Source organism: Rutidosis leptorrhynchoides, chromosome 10 (genome assembly GCF_046630445.1).
Source record: "Rutidosis leptorrhynchoides isolate AG116_Rl617_1_P2 chromosome 10, CSIRO_AGI_Rlap_v1, whole genome shotgun sequence".
Classification (NCBI taxonomy): domain Eukaryota; kingdom Viridiplantae; phylum Streptophyta; class Magnoliopsida; order Asterales; family Asteraceae; genus Rutidosis; species Rutidosis leptorrhynchoides.
This window is the reverse complement of record NC_092342.1, coordinates 326237508-326259675: the sequence shown is the minus strand read 5'-3', so window position 1 is coordinate 326259675 and position 22168 is coordinate 326237508. Positions and strand designations below refer to the sequence as shown.

Genomic DNA, 22168 nt, shown 5'->3' with positions numbered 1-22168 from the left:
TACCACAAGTAACATTGTCTAACATTGATTATTTTAATATTTTTTCTTCTCAAATTTACATTAAACTTTCAATCTTACATTACATATTACTTATATCTTTCATGCTCCCCAACACTTTTCCTAGTACATTCTTTCATCATACCACATTTACCATTATCTAAAAAAACAATGCATTATATTGTCACGGTACTGGATGCCTTTCTTTAAGTTTGTTCCCTAATTGGTCACAAATATATTTTATTGAGCAGTGATTAATTTTAAAAAACAAGACTAAATAAATAAAAAATGTCAAATGACAACAATATACTCACCCACTTTCTATAAATTTCTTCATCTCCCTTTGATCACTCTCTTATTTTCTTTGTTATCCGTTTTCTTTACAAAATAAAATAAAATAATAAATTAAATTTAAATAGGTTCAATAATAATTATTCAACATGCTAGGTATATTTTGCAGTTCAATAGTTTCACCGCCGGAGGAGCTGGTGGCAGCCGGAAGCCGTACACCGTCGCCGAAAATCACGTCCAAAGCACTCGTTAACCGGTTCATCGGAAATAATGAATCGGCGGTATCGATGCAAATAGGTGATGACGTTCAATTGGCGTATACTCATAAGAACGAATCAATTACACATCCGAGGTATAATTAAATGAATTACATATATCTATTTATCTATATCTATATCTATACATATTATATGATCATCGATGATGCGATTATACGTGTCGATATATTATAGAAGTTGATTCTCAGATACTTTTGCAAATTACGATTCATTTTACTTATGTCTCAGGAATCAAATTGTTATATTGATGATAATTAGATAAGTTAAGCGTAAGAAATGATCGAATTGAATTTAACGTAATTGAAGAAGAAAAAAAAAAAAAAAAAAAAAAAAGTGGTACGAGTGAGTGTTGTTGTTATGAAGAATATAATTAATAATTAATAATTCCGTGTTCCATTTGACTATTATAATATTATAAAAAAGAGTTTTTTTTGTTTTGTTTTTGGTTAACCAGAGGGCTGAGTATTTTTAACTCCGGTCTAACTGGAACCGTCTGTGACCGGTTCACAAACGTACATGAATTTTCGATTAGGGGCATAGTAAGATTAGGTTTATTCTGATTACGAACCATGTCGACTTAAATTACAGATTGATCAATGTTTTGGCCTTTAATGTTTAGCTGTTTTGGTTGCCGTATGACTATTTGACGTATCGGTAAAGTTAGTACCAATTGTTTATTGTAGTTATCGCCAATATTCATAACATCCAAAATAAAATTGAATATATATGAGTGGTATTTTTGTATCAAAAATACTAATTCTTGTCGATTATTTATAACTTATTTGGGTACAACACAAATTTTGGCTTAAGAAGCCATCATTAGAAGCTCTTTTAAAACATGTAGTTAGCCTATTCATAGACTGTTTGGGTTAACAAAATGACCTTTTGTGTTTTGATAAACCTATAGAACGATAGATTCATAATCATCTAAAAAAGTTTACTCAAATAACCCTAAATAAACTTGTATTATACGTAGTATATGTTAAATACGAAATGGATTTACATGTAGCCTAAATAATAATTTGAAGTATATGCCTATGAGGTGAATACTAAAAGATGGCACTCAATGATGTTATTCTTTGTGATCATAGTCAAAAGATCTCTAGAGTGATCTGTTGAAACTACCTCACATGAAAGATGAAGCAAAGGCTGGTGAGTAATCGAGAAGGATAATGACATTAGAATGGTTTTCTTTTTAACTCGTTCTTGGTCTAGGTTAAAACTGTTAATTTATTCTTACCAAAAAAAGTTCCATTTACCTGCACTACCCTTTTTATTGTTAAAAGATAGATAACAATAGCAGTGATAGACTGATAGCACTTAGTCTTCTCATTCATACATACATATACATACTTGCAATAGTAACAAAAATTCTTTGGTGCCTTAAGTTTCCCTATCATAGGGTTATACAAATTCAAGAAGCATTATAACTTTTTTTTTTTTTTTTTTTTTTGGCAAAAATAACGAAAACTCATGTAGAAACGAGATCGGTTTTCAAACGAAAACGCCCTCAACGAAGAATACAAATAAACGAGGACAACGTGGGAGCTCGCACCTAGAAAGCAACTCATTAAACGAGAACTATCTATAAACAATCCTCCCCTAACAACCCCAAAAACCTAAAACAAACTAACCAAATCTAATCCGAATACTACACGAAAATAACAGGAGACAAACCAAATGAGCAAATGAAATCAACAAACCGAAAAAAGAAGCATTATAATTCGTAGTTAATAATTGGCTTGTATTTAATACCGGACACATCCCATTATATATCTGCCTATCAATCAAGTTTTTATTTTTTAGTTTTATTTTTGTGAGTTTTTGACTGGTATGGCCCATTGAAAAGTTGAATGTTGCTTGTCAATACAAAAATGATTCAATTATTTGTGTTGCCTGCTTTAAATGGTTCTTGATTTATCCTTTCTACTAGCTTTCCTTTTATGACATGTCACATGATTCATTAAGCATCTTAACTACATCATTAATAAAATTTCTATAATGAACTTTGCAGATCTTTTTCAGTCAAGGACGAGATATTTTGCTTGTTCGAAGGAGCACTCGACAACTTGGGCAGCCTAAAGCAACAATACGGGCTTTCCAAGTCGGCTAACGAGGTCGTTTTGGTTATTGAAGCTTACAAGGCTCTTCGCGATCGTGCCCCTTATCCTATAAACCAAGTTGTGGGCCACCTTGTGGGTGATTTTTCCTTTATTGTCTTTGACAAGTCAACCTCCACTTTATTTGTGGCCACGGTAAGTCATAATTTTCCACTTATTTTTTTTACTGTAATGATTATATTATTACTTAAAGATGCCTTTAATCTTTATCATTTATATAATAATTATTAGTGGTGTTGGTAATGATAATGACAGGATCAACATGGCAAGGTTCCTTTGTATTGGGGAATCACAGCCGATGGGTGCGTTGCGTTTGCTAATGATGCTGATCTGCTTAAAAGTGCCTGTGGCAAGTCACTTGCTTCGTTCCCTCAAGGTTCGTTTTAATCCAAATATCTGTGGAAATGACAAAACGGCTCAGTCGGGTAGATTGGGTAATGGGTCAAAATGAATAAATATAGGTAGGTTAACCTGGAACATTTTATATCCAAAACTTTTAATTATTTCATGAAATGTTATCGTGTGACGTGTCACATATGACTACAAAACTGATACTCACTCCGTACCAAAAAAAAAAAAAAAAAACTGTCTTGCTATATATATATACATACATGTTCCAAAATATTTGTACGTTTGCAAAAATATAACTACGAAATATCATTAAACTTCTCACTTTACTACTTTCAGTCATTTATACATAAAATAAATTCAGTCAAACATACCTTATATTTAAGGGCAAACAAACCTTTAACATATCAATCTTAAATCCAACAAAAAAATCTTATCAAAAACTTTTTATGGGACGGAGGGAGTATTACTAATAACGTGATTGTGGGTGAAATTATTTATAAGGTTTTATCCATTAAAATTACATTTTATGACAACTGTTGACCCATTTGGCTACTTTCTTCTTAAGTTTTGATTATACCCGTTTGACCCGCTAAAGATCATAGCTAAACCAAAAATCGCAACTATACGTGGTTTGAAGTTTCCACGTCTTTTGAAGTGTTTTTAAAAGCGTGCCGTGATGGTATGCAGGATGTTTCTACTCCACAGCAATTGGAGAGCTCAGATGCTACGAGAACCCTAAGAACAAAATCACAGCCGTTCCTGCAACCGAGGAAGAGATTTGGGGTGCAAAGTTCATGGTAACCAATTAAATCTATTCCATTAAGCATACATCATATTTTATTATAACTTGTGGTTCTTATCTGTCATTATATTCTTGGTTTCTAGTGCATAACAAGTGGTCCAAAATATAAAACTCAATTATTTCCATAGATCAGGTATATGTTAATCAAAGTGTCAAACAAAGATTGTGACATTTTTGGATGATATATTTTTTTTTAGGTTGAAGGCCCATCATCTATCACAGCCACACAGTAAACACATCTCTTTCATCCCATCCCTCCATAGACTATTGCTTCATCCACAACTTATTATCCGATACTCACGTTTAAAACGACGGTATGTGAGGATCCCATCTTACTAATTCAACATATTTAGTAGGATGATAAATATATGTTTGGGGTCTTTTTATAGTTTTAGGGTCTGAGGCTGTTGTATTTCCACATGTATGTTGTTATGTGTACAGACACACCTTGTTGTGTAATAATGTCTGGTAAAATGTATGGTTGTGATCTATTTGTCTATATGTATGTGGTTCCTGGTGTTCTTGCAAAGGAGATGGAATGCAAGTAAGCCTTGAAATATCTCTTAAGTACTTGCTATTAAAAGTGATGTTAATGTTACTCACTTTTAAACGAGCTTAAACAAGTTGAATGTGTTAGATATTAATTCATATTATTGTGTTAGATATTTATTCATATTCTCTAAATTGGGTAAACGCGAACTTGAGTATCAAATTGAACTTGAGAACCAAGTTGAACCTGTAAACCAAAGTGAAATTGGTGGCCATGTTAAAGTTGGCTATAAGGAAGGCTAAGCCTTTATTCTAACTTGCTTGTATCGAAAATCAAAACACTTTAAGGATATACATCAAAATTACATCAATGTAATACGGTTCAGGATCCGGGTCCGACCTGCCTTGCTCTCAGGATGGTTTAAGGTTCAGATCTATGTAATATGATTCGAGTTTCCGTTCGAAGGCACGCGTCTGCGTGGTAAATGATCGCGAAGGTGGTTAATACTCTCTGGGTGATGCCGACAACTTGCCTTTAAAAAAAATACATCAATGTACAATTGCTAACCATCATCAATAATTAATTGGCTAACTGACGGTTTTTAGAACTCTGGTTAAGGTGCATAAAATGTGGTACAAGTCAATAAACTTAACTATAAAGTTAGGTACAAAAACCTCTACTATTGTAAACCACTTGATTACTGATGACGGTTCAAATCTGAAATGTTTTTTAGAATACAATAAAACATACTAACATGGTTAAATGTTTGGATGTGGATGGACCAATGAAGCCCACACCTTTCACAAAAGCTGTTGGGTCATAGACCCACTGACCAAATGAGAAGAGTTGAACAATAGTTGCTTTACATTCTGTGACCTGTTTTTTCCCCCACTAAAATAACGAATACTTATACAAACGAAGCCGTTTTCAAAAAAAAAAAAAAACGTCAACAATCGAAGAATACAAAATATCCTGAGGAGGCTCGAACCTAAAAAGCTAAGGCTAAGCAAACGCCATCTATAGCCGAGCCTCCCCAACTAATAACCAAACAACGCAAGCAACAAAACAAACTATCCGAACATACAACAATTTGAACATGAAATAAAGCAAGCGGACAAATAAATAAACAAAACGGAAAGCAAGATGGATACACCCTCCTTCAGGCACCGCTTTCTTCATTTTACTGTTAACGATGTCGGGCCCAATCTTCTTACCCGAACGTTTGTCGATCTTGAAATTAAGAACATTAGAAGTACCATTTCAAACCAAAGTTGCCAACAAATGTGCTAGTATACCTCGGTCCATTAGGCCATGAAAAAAACCCAATCTCGTCCGAATTAATATCAACGGTCAATAAGCAATCAACCCGATCGTCGACATGAGGCTCTTTGAATAAATTTTGAATCGCCTCTCCGAAGTACAAATCATGGACGTTGTCATGAAGCTTAAACGGACGTGAATCAACTTTCGATTTCTCAAGGAGTTCCAACCCATTCCTTCCTCGATCAATATATTTTTCAGATTCATTATAGCTAGGAAAAACCACTCATTTTCCCTTTAACTCCGTCCTTTTCATTTTAATCTACTCGCGACAAAAACCATTGCACGATACGAGCACTCCCAATACGATTTACCTCTACGATCTGTTAGTGTATATTTGTAAATCCCTAGTTCTAACCGGCATGTACATTTAATTCAGTCATTGAGTCATGAACAATAGTGAACACGTGACTTTGGTTGTTATATTATTACTTTGAATGCTTGTGTTCGTTATCGTTTATTATATCATTCGAGTAATAAGGTCGTTAAAGTGCAAATTTAAGTTAAAGTGACTTGACTGTCGTTCGACAGACAGAGTGTATCGACGAAAGATAATAAGTTTAAGTGCGAACAACCAAAACTTATGAAAATTCCAAGCATGTTAAGAAATCAAAACACCACATCATGTACCTAAAACCTACAACATGGGCCAGAAATCAAAAGACCATACTATGTGCCAGAAATCAAAAGACCACACTAGTCCTTAGATGCTTGTTTGCCCTCCCTATGAGCTTTAGTGCTGCTTCAACCTAAACCCACAACACAAATTAACGGAATAAGCGGTAACGCTTAGTGAGGACAATAATAACAATATTATATACATAAATAATTAACAACACGCAATTATGTATCACACTTACACACACACCAGACACTTAAGCATTCAGAATAATGTCGAGGTACCCCTTCTTGCCCGAACTAGGTCGTGACAAGCAAATTCTAAAGTAAATGATCTCACAATTTACCGTACCCAATTGAGCAGCCCCTTGCTAGTAGGGTCCACGTAAAACAATACACGTAAATAAATATACATCTAAACATCTTTGGGACCCCAAAATTGCATACCGTCTCTTGCACGGGGAAATCCGACAATATACAATCCTTTCCCAAAGCAACCCTGAAAGCTATATACTTACCTTGCGAACAACGAAACTTGAAGATTGATGATTGCTTAGACTCCTTAACGGAACCTATACATTTGTAATCACATATACACTATTAATCATCGTGTTATAAATTATTCATTCCGAGGAATCTCAATGGTTGAAGCTTGACCCATTTCAACAATTCAACCACTTATACTCTTTTCTATCCCAACCCATCATGTTCTTGTCCAAGTGACCCATTTTCTAGAGCTTAATCATAAATTACACTGTGACAAACAAAATTCTTACCCAAATGGAGTTGTATTTAGTTACTTACCTTATAGAATTTGATTAACTATATAGGCTTTCACAAAATAACATCTTAAATCTCTGTTTAAGCTCATAATTTCATGTTTAAACGATCATAATATATCACCAAAAATGCCCATAAATCCCTTAACCAGAATCCTACATAATACTTCCAAAATTCTCAGCTTAAATACTAAATAAAACACCAATTTAGGGTTATCCAAACACCCAATTCAACTATAAACCTCAATCCCCAATTATTATTACTCTTATATACTAATTGAGACGAGACGAAGATTTTGGTCGTTGCGTCACCAAAAAACAGCACCAAACACATATTTTACAAAATACCCCCTCAACTATGTTAACTGTTAAAGATTTTCAGGGGTAAAAAGTGTCAACACACTATTTTATTAAAGAAATCTAAACAAACTCTATCCAAATTTTCAACGCGTCATATCTCCACGCTCACCACGAGTTAAATTTTTCAGACGCCTCCGCTCAACTCGGAAAAAAATCACGAACACAACGAAACTAGGTATGCGCGAAACGGACTCTTTTTAAAAAACGTTAAACATTTCGGACTATCTTCCATACATATAGATACGCGTACGACAAACAACCCACACTTACTAAATCATATTGATGGTCATGTTCCCCTTTTCCCCGCGATTTTCCTGCCATGAAAAACGCATAGGTCATTAGGTATACTATGTACTAACCGCATGCCTCCAAACATACCCCTAACAATGCGTTTTTAATTGCGTACATACATATTGTTACATAAAATATGAATAGGAAATCCGAAAAGCCCCGCCGCATCGCGCGGGCGGTATTTTTCTAGTTTATTACAAAGACTAAAACTAAGGTTCTTCCCAAAATGAGAGATTGTCGATGATAAACATATGTACTCTTTAGATTGGCAATGAATAAAACCCACAAGTCTCATGCACACCCTTAATCCTTCAATTTCTTCAAGTTAGAGCTTCCTCTCCCTAGAAGTTAAATGTAACAAATGTTTTCTCACTCTAAGTTTCTGAATGGTGTTTGGTGTCTAAATGAACTCAAATTCCAGCTCAACCATATAATAATATATTTACACTCTGCCCCCTGATCCTCCCAATGTATAAAACAGCCCGTGCCAGCCCGAATGAGTGAGCGACACACACACCTGATGTGCGTGGCGCGCACTATGCTGAATCAACAAGGATGTCACAAAAAACTAATGCAAGGTGCGAAAAGCAGGTGGAAGGTTCCAAATGTGATCTACTAAATCATCTTGATGTTGGTCGTGAACCCGTCTATCTCTAATTTCTTGATATATCGTTTCTTGGTCTCGTCGTCTATTTCTTATACGTTGAGGTCAGTTATCCACCTCCTCAGTAATCATATCTTCCTTCCAATACAACAACCACAACCACAACAACAACAACAACAACAACAACAACAACAACAACAAAACCCAATACCACATAAGTGTGTATATGGGAGGTGAGATGTAGACAATCCTTCCCCTATCAGAGAATAAAGACAATTCATTTCTCCGCCCAGAGTGAAAACACTCTCAAAAGTAGAGAAAGTCATCCCTCTCTCTATTCGACGGATAGAGAGATTGTTTCCGAGTGGACCTCCGGCCAATTAGTAGGAAAAAATTTTATAAAAATAAAATAAAGATAAAAGTAAAGTTAAGACGCCATGAAAATGGTAAAGTCAAATTTTCATGGGTTTAAATCCTGCCTGAAATTTACTTTAGGCTCTAAGAGTCAGTCAAGTCGCCAATAAATCGACGCTTGTTGTCGACTCAAAAACTAGAGCCGTTATCTTCCTTCCAATAATTAAGTGAAAATTCATTATCTTCTTAAATCATATTATGTAATATGTCACAAGAATATATTACTCTTCACGTTAAACATATCCGCGACTCTTCCATACGCCAACTGGCGTAGAGCTGAGGTACATTTTTATAAAGTAGTAAAAGTTTGTCTGCCAAAACATCATAATATTCGGTAAAATATCTAAAATGTTCGGGAATATCATTACTTGAGAAAATTTGATATACCTTACGCAACTCCGAGGAATAATTGACACCGCATACAAACACATTTTTTAAATTGTGATAGCGTATATTTCGGCGTCTCGCTAAAATAATCATCCCCTAAACGTTGCGTTGCAATCTCACGCTCCCTCATACTGTATATTAGAGGTCTTGGGATACGTTCGTGCTCAGGTTCATTTAATAAATATTGTTGAACAACTTCAGCAATAATTTCATCTTCGGAGTCGGATTGAAAAAAAAATCGTATGATTCCATATATATTAAAATGTGAATTTGAAGTTATTTGTAATGAAGATGTGTATTTTGAGTATGAAAAACGTAATGGGTTAAATAGAGTATTTATAGAGAAAATAAATTGAATTTAAAAAAATAAAAAATAACGACAATAATACCGTTTGAAAAAATGGTACTTCATCCGTCCCAAATCTATTATTTACCCACGAAAAACACATATTTTAAGAAAAAGTACCCCTCACGTTTACCTTTTGTCAATTTTCAAGTATTGCCTCTTAATTTTTACCTATATTTTTGTTCTGCGTGTGAATAAAGTAGGGTCACAAATTTTTTTAATCACATTATTATTATCCATTTATGAAAATGGATAATTAATTTGGGACATTTTAAAAATAGAATAATGGACAATAGATTTGAAACGGAAGTAGTAATATTTTTTGCCCGATCAGAGTCAGCCATGTGTTCTAACACATTTTTCTCGTCAAACTGGTGACTAATGCTATGAAGCGTTAACCGTTACGTTGCGTTAGGGGCATCATAAGGCGCACCGATGACAAATCGCAGACTATTGAGCTGGTGACGTTGAGTTAAAAAATGATCTTAATAAAAAAAAACTCTATTTATGAAAATTAAAAGTTAGTTAAATACATTGCCAAAATTCTGTTGCCTTCCATTTTAATAAAAAAAAATGCCTTTTCCCCGATTTATTAGCCAACACAACAACTTATAAAATCAACAAGTTTTTGTTTATACTAGTTTATTAATATTTCCCCTCGAGGGATGATTCTCACACACATTTTTTTGATCCTTACACACTAATTGAGTATTATTAGAAAAGTAAAATGTTAAAATAGGTGTGTGAGGATAAAAAAATGTGCTTGAGAATCATCCCTTTCCCCTTTTTAACTGCGTATAATTAATTTATTCACACTATATATATCGTCACAGACCGCATTAGGTATTTGCGTCGTTATTATCACTTCCCTTTTTTTTTCGATCAACTTACCTGTCACATTTACAAACCCTAGCACTACTAAATCAAACTACAGGTATGATCTCTATATCTACATGTTATACAGCTTAAATTCCGCTAATTTTACTCGATCTGTTCGCAATTTCAGAAATTTCCTTCTGCTTGATTAGCTTTCGCACGTTTGATCGAAGTAGCTTTGAGTCAGTAACGAGGTATGTAATTCAATTTTGTACGTGTATGTGCCCTAATTTTGATTAAATTTTTGTGTCTTTATTATAATTATATATAGTGTTTCATACTATATGTTTATATATATTATATATATGCATTAATATTTTTTGGTATTTGTTTAGAAGTTGGGACTTGAACTGAAAATCCTCCTCTGTTTACCTGTTTGTTTGGAAGTTGGGGAATTATTATTTGTTATTTTCTATCTATATCAGAATTTATGTTTATTTCTGAATTCCTCTGTTTTGTTTAGTGAAGGAAATGTATCAATTAAATTTGAATGTTAGATGCATTATAAGTTTATCTTTCTTATCAAGATGTAGCATGTAATCTTTCCAAATTCTAGGTTTTAGATGATTAAAAGACCACTTTTGAGTACATATGGATGCTAATAACCTGATAACAAGCATAATTCTAGCCAATGTTCTGTTTGTTGGACTTGGTTTTAAATTAAGGACTTAATTTGAGGTAAAAAGAATACTCAAAAGTAATGAATGTGCTTTGCATTGCATGCAGTGTCATTTTTATGTTTTTGGTTTGGCTTAGTTGGATCCTCGTAGTTGATATGGTTTCTTGATTTCTGGTTATTAGTATAGGGACTTTCTTGTATTTTACTGACATGAAAGCTACCTCTTACAATAATTTTAATACTTTGAGTTATACCAACACTGTGCATAATACTATTGACAGAAAGTTTCTTTTTCTATATTTCAAGACTTAAAGCTTTCATTTGATTTCATGTAATAAAAAATGATGTAATAAATGCGCTCTCTGTTTATTAACGTGTGCATATGTGATTTAGTGAGAGAATACGTTTCATTATGTCCTACAGTACATTGCATAGTTATATACATAATATATACAACATCTATTGAAATTATTACTTAACATTCGGTTTAGACTACTTGTTAGGAAGTAGAAGATTGGTGTGGATTCTAGACAGACTTGAAATTGACTCCTTTTGTATAGATTATATCCCTTATTTTCTTCTGTATGATTTCATGTTTCTGCACTAATCAGTCCTTGCTCTTGAAGTCGCAAAGTCCAAATTCCTTTTCTTTTATGCTACACTCATGAAGTTCATTTGTATACTATATAAATCTATGCTTCTAATTGCTATTCTTTTTTTTTTCTGTTTTCTACGATGTTATATATCTTCTCTATAATGAAGGTGTGTTCATAGTTGTGAAGATGGATCAGCAAGGGCATGGACAGGTCCAAGGTATGGGTGGGAACTCTGCTCAGATGCCTTACAGTATGGCACCGTATCCACCTAATCAAATGATGGGTATCGTACCACCCGCGCCAGCTGGCGGGTCGGTCCCACCTTCACAAACATCCGGTCTTCAATCACCGCCAGCTCAGCTCGCACAACAACAGCTCGCGTATCAACAAATCCATCAGCAACAACAACAGCAACTGCATCAACAGCTCCAAAATTTCTGGGCAAACCAATACCAAGAAATTGAACAAACCACTGATTTCAAGAACCATAGTCTACCATTAGCTAGGATTAAAAAAATCATGAAAGCAGATGAAGATGTGAGAATGATATCAGCTGAAGCACCAGTCATTTTCGCCCGTGCATGTGAAATGTTCATCCTAGAGTTGACTTTAAGGTCTTGGAATCATACTGAAGAAAACAAAAGGAGGACTCTTCAGAAAAATGACATAGCTGCTGCTATTACTAGGACTGATATTTTTGACTTTTTAGTTGATATTGTACCTCGTGAGGATTTGAAAGATGAAGTGATTGCTTCTACAATGCCTAGAGGTGGGCCCCTTCCTGTTGGAGCTCCAACTGAGGGTCTACCGTATTACTATATGCCGCCGCCACAGGTTGGTGGTTCTGGGATGTATATGGGTAAGCCCGTGGACCCTCAAGCTCTTTATGGGCAGCAGCCTCGTCCGTACATGACTCAGCCTATGTGGACACATCAGCAACAACAAGAACCACATGAAGATGCTTAAGCAGGTACTGTTTAAAGTTTAAACCAATTGTTGGCTTAAAATTTGATGTTTATGATATGCTTTCACGTTAAGATACTTAGCTACCTCCTGCATTTTCTGCATTTCTTGACATATATCCAAGGTGGCAAAATGGGCAGATTGAGTTATGGGTACGGCCACTGTTGCAAAAGACCAGTCTCAAGCCATTGCGACGCCCATTGGGATGGTTTGGTGACTACCCCGTCCCGTCTCAAAGAAAACCGTCTAATATGACAGTCAACGGTCAAAATTCGGGTCAAAGTTTGTCATAATTCGGAAAAGCCAGAAAGTCGGTAAAATCGGCAAAATTTGTCGTATTTTAGTTTAAACGTTTTTGTATTAAATGAGCGGTGATAGCAATTATGGGTACAAATTAGTCAATTAAAGTTTTTGGCTTTAAAATATATATACATATACATATATACATTTATATACTTATATATTTTAATGATCAACTTTGGTCAACGTCCATCTCTACCCCCCCTCTTTTCTCGACCTTTTAGACTCGACCGTCTCGACCCCGTCTCACGTCTTTTGCAACCTATTGGGTACGGCTGAAATGGGTGCTACTGGTTGATATGATATAGCGAAAATCTGTTAAGTTGATGTCTACAGAAGTGACATTTTATCATAGTAGTATAGTTTTTTAATGTAGAATACTTTTGGAGTAATATTACCTGTTTGACCCGTTACCATTCGTGCCACATTTTTAATTACCCATTTGACCGATTAGAGATGTAATATTACCTGACTTGCCACCTACTCACCACATTTGTGATTATTCCTAAACATGTGTTGATTTTAAATTAATTTGTGCACATGTATGTTTAAGTGGGGTGGGTTTAAAGATATGATCTAGGTAGATGAGTGACATGTCCTGACTTCCATATACTGTTTATTTAATTTTTCAACATCCTTGCAATATTCAAGTAGAAGTTATTATGACTTGGAATTTTACTTCTAGAAGTGAACGTTTAGCAAACCTAGTACAAATTAACAAACCGATGAATGTAGGGTTGTGTGATAAAAGTTATTCAAACACTACCCTTGTATATAAAGTGTTGCTAGTTTAATGCCCGTCGCTTCTTCCTAATTTTTAAGCAATGCTTCTTCCTATTTTTTAAGCAATGCATGAGGGGCGGTAGGACTGTGGCCATGTTTGGAAACAAGCTTTTGGCTTTTATCAAAAAGCTTTTATCAAATAAAAAGCCATGTTTCGTTGCAAGAGCTTAAAGCTTTTTGAGGGAGGGAAAAAGCTAAAAGCTACTAGAACTAGCTTTTAGATTCTAGCTTTTTGACATTTTACTCTTTATTTTAACACTTTCAACTACTCTGATAAACAACAACAACAATACCCAATCCCACGAATGTAGGGTATGTGGGAGGTGGAGTGTAGACAATCATTCCTTGTACCCTAAATTAGAAGGAAGTCACTACTCCACCCGCGGGTATATAACCCGCGACTAGATAAGATCGTCCCTCCCTCTACTCGAGAGCCAAGAGATTGCTTACCAAAGGACCTCCGGCCAAAAATGCTCATCAAGACGAAATAGTGCTGGCATACGTACCTATGAGAGTTATGTGCGCCTAGGAAGATGCAACCATGCAAAGTATCCATAAAAGAAGACACATATAGCAATGATACACAACGATATGACATATAGTATAAATAATATAATGCGCTAAGATATGTAATATCAAGTAGACATACAAACAAGCAAAATACACAACCACACATACACACACATACATATATATAAATGTATATATGGATCTATACAAACCCCCCCCCCCCCCCCCCCCCCCCACACCACACACAAGCATGTATAAATACCTATACCTAAACATGTATACATATATATACATAGGCGAGGTTGAAAAGGACGTGGGACGGGGCCGAAACGTTAGCGACCTCAAAATGTCGCAACGGAAAAAACGGGGTCGAAACGGATGTTGACTAACGTTGACTTATAAATAAATATATAAAAATATATATATTTATATACATATAAATATAAAGTTGACCGTTTTTTTCGTCTTTGACCGTTTTTTTCCCTTTTTTTAGCGTTGTTGACCGTTTTTTAAGCGTTGACCGTCTTTTTTGCCGTTTCAAGGCCCGTTGCAACGATACTAAGGCAAATCCGTTGCGGCGCCCGTTTCGGCCGTCTTTTACAACACTGTACATAGGTATATATACATAGGTACTGTACATAGGTATATATACCTAGGTACAGATACATACATACGTATATACTTGCACCTAGATACATAGATACATATACAGCTACAAACAAATACATGAGTACCTATACATAACCTAAAAACATACACCTGATAAGCAACTAAATACATATAAAAAACTACAAGCTATCATCTAGTTTTGCCAAACATACCCCGTATATGGTTCGTCCAAGGAAATGATCTGGTGGGTGGGTTCGGACATTGCGCTCGGACTCCGTAACTCCTAACTGCCGTTTAAAAAAAAAAAAAAAAAACTTGTTATTGTCGTTTCCTCTAAATCTGGCTTCCTAAAAGTCTTGTGATGCATCTTATAATGTAGATATATGTGTCCACTTCAATAGTACTAAGAAATTTGATAATTATATTGGTACAGGATATATGCAAGAGATTGAATGCTGAACATGGTGGCTGCAGAAGAACACTCACTATAGGGCATTTGTATTAAGGTTCAGATTTGTGTGGTTGTTTAGGATGTTTGTAGTTGAACTTAACAATGTCTGTCTCTACCTGTATTTGACAGCATTGCTGTTTCATGACCGTTGGTGGATAATGTTTGTAACCAGTATTTTTGAACCCACGTTTTGTTGGGGGATCTGATAAATTTTATATTTCAGAACATAAACAACGTTGACTTTATAAAAGTATTATTATATCTTAAAGCATGAGACATAATAATTGACTTTGAAAATAATATTTCCACTGTTCATATGCATCTATAAGAGCGTACCGAGTGGATAACTAAACTGTCGTCATTTCCCTTCTAAAATGCTGAGTTTCAGCTTTTGTCCACTCTCCACCGGTGTCGTCGACACCAGCATTTGTTGTTGATTTTTTTTAGCTTCTTGTGATATCGAACTTCAGAAGATGAGAGTTGAGAGCGAGTATTTTATTTTAATTTTGTAGAAAATTTCTAACGAAAGCCATTAAAGGTTGTCTTTAAGACATACAAACACGCATCAACAAATTGTTGTACATTGAATATAACGAATCACTTCATACAGAAAATCACCACCATCACTTATTTTACAGACATTAGTTTCTTAATGACAACATTAGAAAATTCAATTTTGTATGAATCTATACTACAATTTTGACTTTTCTATTTTTACATTTATATCCTTCTATTCACTTGGCGTTATCAGGGCGAAGCCATGAATTTATATGCTTGAAAATAATAATGTGATGTGATATTTCAAGTCATCAAATAAATTAATTGAAAAACAATAATTAAGTATAACCATAGAAAAATATGTTACATATATGCTCAACCTTTTAACTCTTCCATTAGAATTCATTACTCCGTGTAAGTGAAGAAGGATCTGGAACGTAGGTGAATCAGATAGAAGTGTTAAAAAGACAATCTCTTACCATGCTATGAACAGGACTTTTCGTATTAGGATACAAGGATAATGTTTAGAAATTCATTAAACAAATGGAAGTGACCAAAGGAAGAAGAAATATGAAGGGAGCCTTTCCATTAAAATTAACATTCAGAAACTATTTAACAAAATGGAAGTAACAAAAAAATTAAAACAAAATAAAACAAAACTGCAAAGGAGATTCAAACATGTGCCGTGAGCATTTTGATAATTTATGCATCCTTACTAACTTATTGTATTTTTTTATTCATGTCACACGTTAATAAGATAATTTTACTCAATTCATATCGTTCATTTAATGTGATTATCAAACAACTTATTTTCGTTCAGAACCAAATTTATTCATACACACTAAATCATTCAGATTTTGAACTATTTATCACTAAATAATTCATTATTATCATACGCATAACTAAGTTATGCATAATTTACATATTAACTAATACACAAAAAATATGAATAGTAATCAGGAGCATTTTCGCCTTTTCACCTTTTTTTTTTCAATTTTAACTAAATTTCATTTTACCAACAACGCCTCCCACACTTTTTTGAAAAATTCAAATCGACCCCCCAAACAGGGGGGTAAAGTATCAATTAACCATTTTCATAAAAAATCTTAAATAAACTCCACCCAAATATTCAACGGGTCATATCTTCTTGCTCGCAACGAGTTAAATTTTTCCGACACCATCGTTAAACTCGAAATAATTTTAGGAACTCAATGTCACTAGCTATACGCAAAACGGACGCTTTTTAAAAAACGCTAAATATTTGGGGTACTTTTCATACACGTTGATTTTGCGTTAAATTTTTAAAAGTCGACAATTCCATAGCGAAACGCGGAGATGCACATATATTGTTAATTTAAAATAACATTTAAATCTCTCACGGGTTATACCTTTTAGTTCGACTCGAGTTGCGCTTCAACGACATCATCGTTAGCTACAAAATAATTTTACTAAACGCAATAAAATACATTGAAAACCGAACCCCCGGCGCGAAGCGAGGGTTCGATAACTAGTTAATATACATTATGCGGAATCATAGAACCCCACTACCTTCCACCTAGGATGACAATGGATTAGATATAGATTGAGTGATGTCGCATTCATATCTATTTAGTTTTTGTTCATCCATGTTCATATCCATCTAATTTCAGTCTATCCATTAATATTCACTCGATTGAGCGGGTTACTCGATATCCGTTGGATATTAACAAAATGTTACTATATTTTCTAATGTGCGATGAAAACAAAATCATAGTATAGCAAAAACAAATATAACATTACATAATTAAAACACAATTTTATTGAATTTATTATTATAGATACATTATGAAAGATTAATATACAATTTCTATGATTATTATTTTGAAAGATATACGTGTTTTTCTGAAATATATCATAATTATTTCACTATAAGGTTAAAGCAAAATGTAAATTTAATGGTGTTAGAAATTAGGGTTGTAAATGATAATCCCGGATTGATTCTTGAATCGTGAAACACTTTCCTAATTAAGTATTTTGACCCTACTTGCCTCGGGTTACACGAAATCTTAATTGGGATAAGACAAGAACGCAATTTGACTCTAGGCAAGAAGAGATCAAATTATAGTATTAGTAAGAATGTCATTTTTCTTGTTTGTATAATGAAAGCAAAGTCCCATATATATAGAAAATGAAAAGGTGTAATGAAAGGACACAACCTTTCAATGAAAGTGTGCAACTCTTCATTGACACCTATTAGAAAATAACATCACTTTTCATGAAATGATGTAACCATTCATGGTTATCTTTTCATCAAATGATGTAATTTTCAAGACCTTATCGAATTAACCCGAACGAGCGTGTACTCCGCACTCTCCAAACTCGTCATTGAGCTTAATGCGATAAGCATTTGCTTTCTAGTAAATCTCAATTAACTAAAATGATTGTTGATAACACTAAAATCACCAACAATTCCCCCCCATTTTAGTGTAATCCTTAATTTACTAAAACTTGAACAAACAAAACAAACCAATGCATAAATGAAAATGTTTCAGAAATTAAATTTTCATCTTAGTATATTACATCATCCAGAATTCGAGAATCGGGGTGTTTCAGAAATTAAACCCTTCAACCCATATGAAAACGAGAGAGTAATACACACATCAGTTTCTTACATTCGTCTAATACTAACTTGACACTATTATAAGCCATGTGTCCCAATCCTTCAGTGAACATATCGGCAGCCTAAGTCCAAAGCTCCTTGAAGCGGCAAAACTTCATGTTCACATAGGTAGTTCTTTTACATCTTGCCCCCGCATTTGCAATTTTTCAAAAGAACTATTAAGAAGTTAAACTTCAACCTACCTCAACTTACGGGTCTAAACACATACTTTGGGATCAGAATATTTATGTGTTTCAATCTTCAGAAAGTAAGCTTTCCACATTGAAATTCAGCTTCTAGCGTTTTACTAGAAGGGAATTGGGTGTCTCACTTTGGAAGATTTCGGTGGACTTCAATCCCACTCTAATAGCCGACTTGTGCACTAAGTCTCAGGCTAACCATTTTGTCAAGTGATTCGCGAAATTTTGTTGTGACCCAACAAATCCATAAATATCACTTCATTCGTGATCAACTCACGAAACATGGTATGTCTAAGGCATAAGTATCTAGATTTTCCCTTGTACATTTGACTATATGCCTTAGCCAACAAATATCCCATAATTAGGAATCTAAATAGACATTACTCTCATCCCTTTCAACTTCAATCAATTTTCTTAAATAGTAAACCTTTTATCAAAAGATTTACTAAACTCTTATCCTATCATAAGAACCGCGCGCGCACTCAAGGTTATTGATTGATCAGTCATTGCACATGTCTACTTTCCACAAACTCACCAATGTAAACTTATAATTGGTACACCCTTGATAATATATCCTCATTATCCTTATGTACACAATTATTATCATTACATTGGATAGTGAGATTATTGTTATAAACATACCTTAGTCAATCAACTTCTAGAACCAAGAAGTAATGACAACAAGTTTATAACATTTATAATCTCAACATTAACTTTTTGATCCAAGATACGTCTACTACACCAAGTGTAAAATTCAACAAGTGTAGATGTATCATTTTTCTTGATCAAAGGAAACTCAATACATTCGTAATATGCTTTAAGGATTCTCATTGTGAAATAAACCATAATCCATGGTTAGCTTTACAAGTATTATAAATACTTAAACCACATCACAATATATCATTCTAGACCTTGCTTGATCTTTCCAACATCATGCTATATTGGTCACTTGATGTAATCACATACATCATACCACCAATTTCCAAAGCATACCGGTGTTCGATAACAATTAAGCAACATCTAATCCTTATTCCATATTAAAACCTTTTTTTTTTTCCCCTCACTAACTTATATCATTTGGGTAGACCGCCAAATGATTTGTGTACATAACTCATATTAGAGCACCATGAATTAAACACAACCATTAGTTCACAATCATAAAGATTGTTTTGTGACTTTTCTAATGAATTACCATCACCCGTCAAATAGTAGTTTATATAATTCTTTTCTAAACAGTAGATCAATCATGGTTCCACTAACCATTAACCATACATAGAAAAGAAATTACTCCGTAATGAAATACCATGCCATCAATACAATTATCACAGTTGCATCCTTTAATAAATAAGTTGTTTCAACCGACAAAATTGATGGTTCTTAGTATAAAGATTCATCATGCTCATAAATTAAAAATTAAAATACCCATCTAAATCAAATGGTAATTAACATCAATAATTTCATACATATTAATCCAATTTTATAACCGACGACATTACCAATGCGAATTCATTTGTACTGATGACTACATACTACAATACAAATTATTCATCAAATGGTTTCTTTGAGATATAAATGGGGATATTCATATCATGTGGTCATAGGGTATAATACCCATGTGCCATGAACATATAATTCTACTGCAATTTTGTAATTAATAATGTGAATTTATCAATGTGATTCACTGTTTCCTTATTGTCGCAACAATAACAGAGATAATTCACAATTAATTCATTCCTCATGTATGGAATCAATTCACAAATGATAGCATATTGCAACCTTGAGAAACCGTTAAATAAACTTACTTGATTATCATTTAATTAATCATTTTCCATGAATGATAATCGTCAACCATGAATCATTTTCATCTGTCAACCATGAATCATTATAATTATATAGACTAGAATATCATTTAATTATATCATTTACCATCCGATGCTAAAAAATCTCAAACGATTCATTAAAGGTTTCTTAAGAAAAACCCAACCGTTTCAAATGAAACGATCAATCAATGTCTCCCATTTCAACGGTTACGTACGCACCACTTTTCATCACTTACTTGACAAAACAAAGAAATAATAGTGGGCCCAAGAAATAATGAGTCAAACCCTGGTATCATGTATGGCTCTTATCATCTACGTGTATATTTTCAAGAGATGTTAATAAAGAATATTAACCTTCATGGTTGACTCATACGTTTCTAGTACGTAGTTTTTCAACACATGTAACCTTTCCTTTTTCCACGTATTAATCAATATCACATAAGTTATCATATAATACCACATGCCATAATCAATCTTGCAATTCATACATTCATATATCTCACGTAATTAATATCAGTCAGAATAATATATCAAGATACAATATAGAGTATGGACAGAATATGCGTATCTGTGATTTTGATGCAACCAGTATCCTCCATTCATTTGAATCTTCGTCCATCCAAATACTTTTCTTGTTTTCAAAACTAGAAGTACATCTCCTTAACAGATTCACCAACCATGATTATCACGAATTACTTAATTAGTTTGTTAGAAATTAGGGTTGTAAATGATAATCCCGGATTGATTCTTGAATCGTGAAACACTTTCTTAATTAAGTATTTCGACCCTACTTGCCTCGGGTTACACGAAATCTTAATTGGGATAAGACAAGAACGCAATTTGACTCTAGGCAAGAAGAGATCAAATTATAGTATTAGTGAGAATGTCATTTTTCTTGTTTGTATAATGAAAGCAAAGTCCCATATATATAGAAAATGAAAAGGTGTAATGAAAGGACACAACCTTTCAATGAAAGTGTGCAACTCTTCATTGACACCTATTAGAAAATAACATCACTTTTCATGAAATGATGTAACCATTCATGGTTATCTTTTCATCAAATGATGTAATTTTCAAGACCTTATCGAATTAACCCGAACGAGCGTGCACTCCGCACTCTCCAAACTCGTCATTGAGCTTAATGCGATAAGCATTTGCTTTCTAGTAAATCTCAATTAACTAAAATGATTGTTGATAACACTAAAATCACCAACAAATGGTACGTGCATTTGTAATATTAAATATGTAAGCATATATCTATATTTACGTATTTCAAGTCTCAGTGGATATATCTTTGGATGAAACTTTTCATCAATGCCCATATTAATATCCATTTAGGTTTATTTATATTTGTAACCATATCAATTTTGGTTCATCCATGTCTATCACGAAGCGAGTGGATCAGGTGTATATCCACCAAATCGGGTGACTATTGCCATTCCTACTTCCACCTATAATCCATATACGATAAAAATTTATTGATACATATACTAATACTCCCTCTGTCTCATTCTAATAGTCCACTTTCTTTTTTCAAAGTCTTTTGTATTAAACTTTGACTCAAAATATCTTTGTTTGTGTTATATATTATTCGATGAAATTTATATGAATGAATTAATGTTCATATGTGTTTTCATTGGTATAACTTTCATCAAATAATATATAATACAAATAAAGTTATTTTAGGTCAAAGTTCAGCAAAAAAGATCTTAAAAGTCAAAAGTGGAATATTGGAATGAGACGGGAGTAACTTTATTAGTGTATCATCACCTTAGCTTTTTAAGTTCTTTGACAAAAATATATAAAAAATTTAATGACAATCCTTAAGGTGCTTTAAAGATTAAATTATGAAAAAGC

General features: G+C 33.8%; 2 protein-coding genes across 4 annotated transcripts; both read left to right on the top strand.

The window, feature by feature from the left end:
- The first annotated feature begins 314 nt into the window (after positions 1-314).
- On the top strand, positions 315-4487 carry LOC139872085 (stem-specific protein TSJT1-like). The gene is made up of 5 exons (XM_071859894.1): positions 315-640; positions 2581-2821; positions 2942-3062; positions 3725-3834; positions 4037-4487. The coding sequence occupies exons 1-5, from the start codon at positions 438-440 to the stop codon at positions 4070-4072; spliced, it is 711 nt and encodes a 236-aa protein (XP_071715995.1). The 5' UTR covers positions 315-437; the 3' UTR covers positions 4073-4487.
- Positions 4488-10305: 5818 nt separating this feature from the next.
- Positions 10306-15418, top strand: LOC139872190 (nuclear transcription factor Y subunit C-3-like). Of its 3 annotated transcripts, none has more exons than XM_071860028.1 (4): positions 10306-10382; positions 10455-10518; positions 11726-12509; positions 15138-15418. In XM_071860028.1, the coding sequence occupies exon 3, from the start codon at positions 11726-11728 to the stop codon at positions 12503-12505; it is 780 nt and encodes a 259-aa protein (XP_071716129.1). In that variant the 5' UTR covers positions 10306-10382; positions 10455-10518; the 3' UTR covers positions 12506-12509; positions 15138-15418. The 3 variants fall into 3 exon arrangements, with proteins under 3 accessions (XP_071716129.1, XP_071716128.1, XP_071716127.1); XM_071860027.1 differs by having other exon boundaries at positions 11718-12509; XM_071860026.1 differs by having other exon boundaries at positions 11706-12509.
- The last annotated feature ends 6750 nt before the right edge of the window (positions 15419-22168 follow it).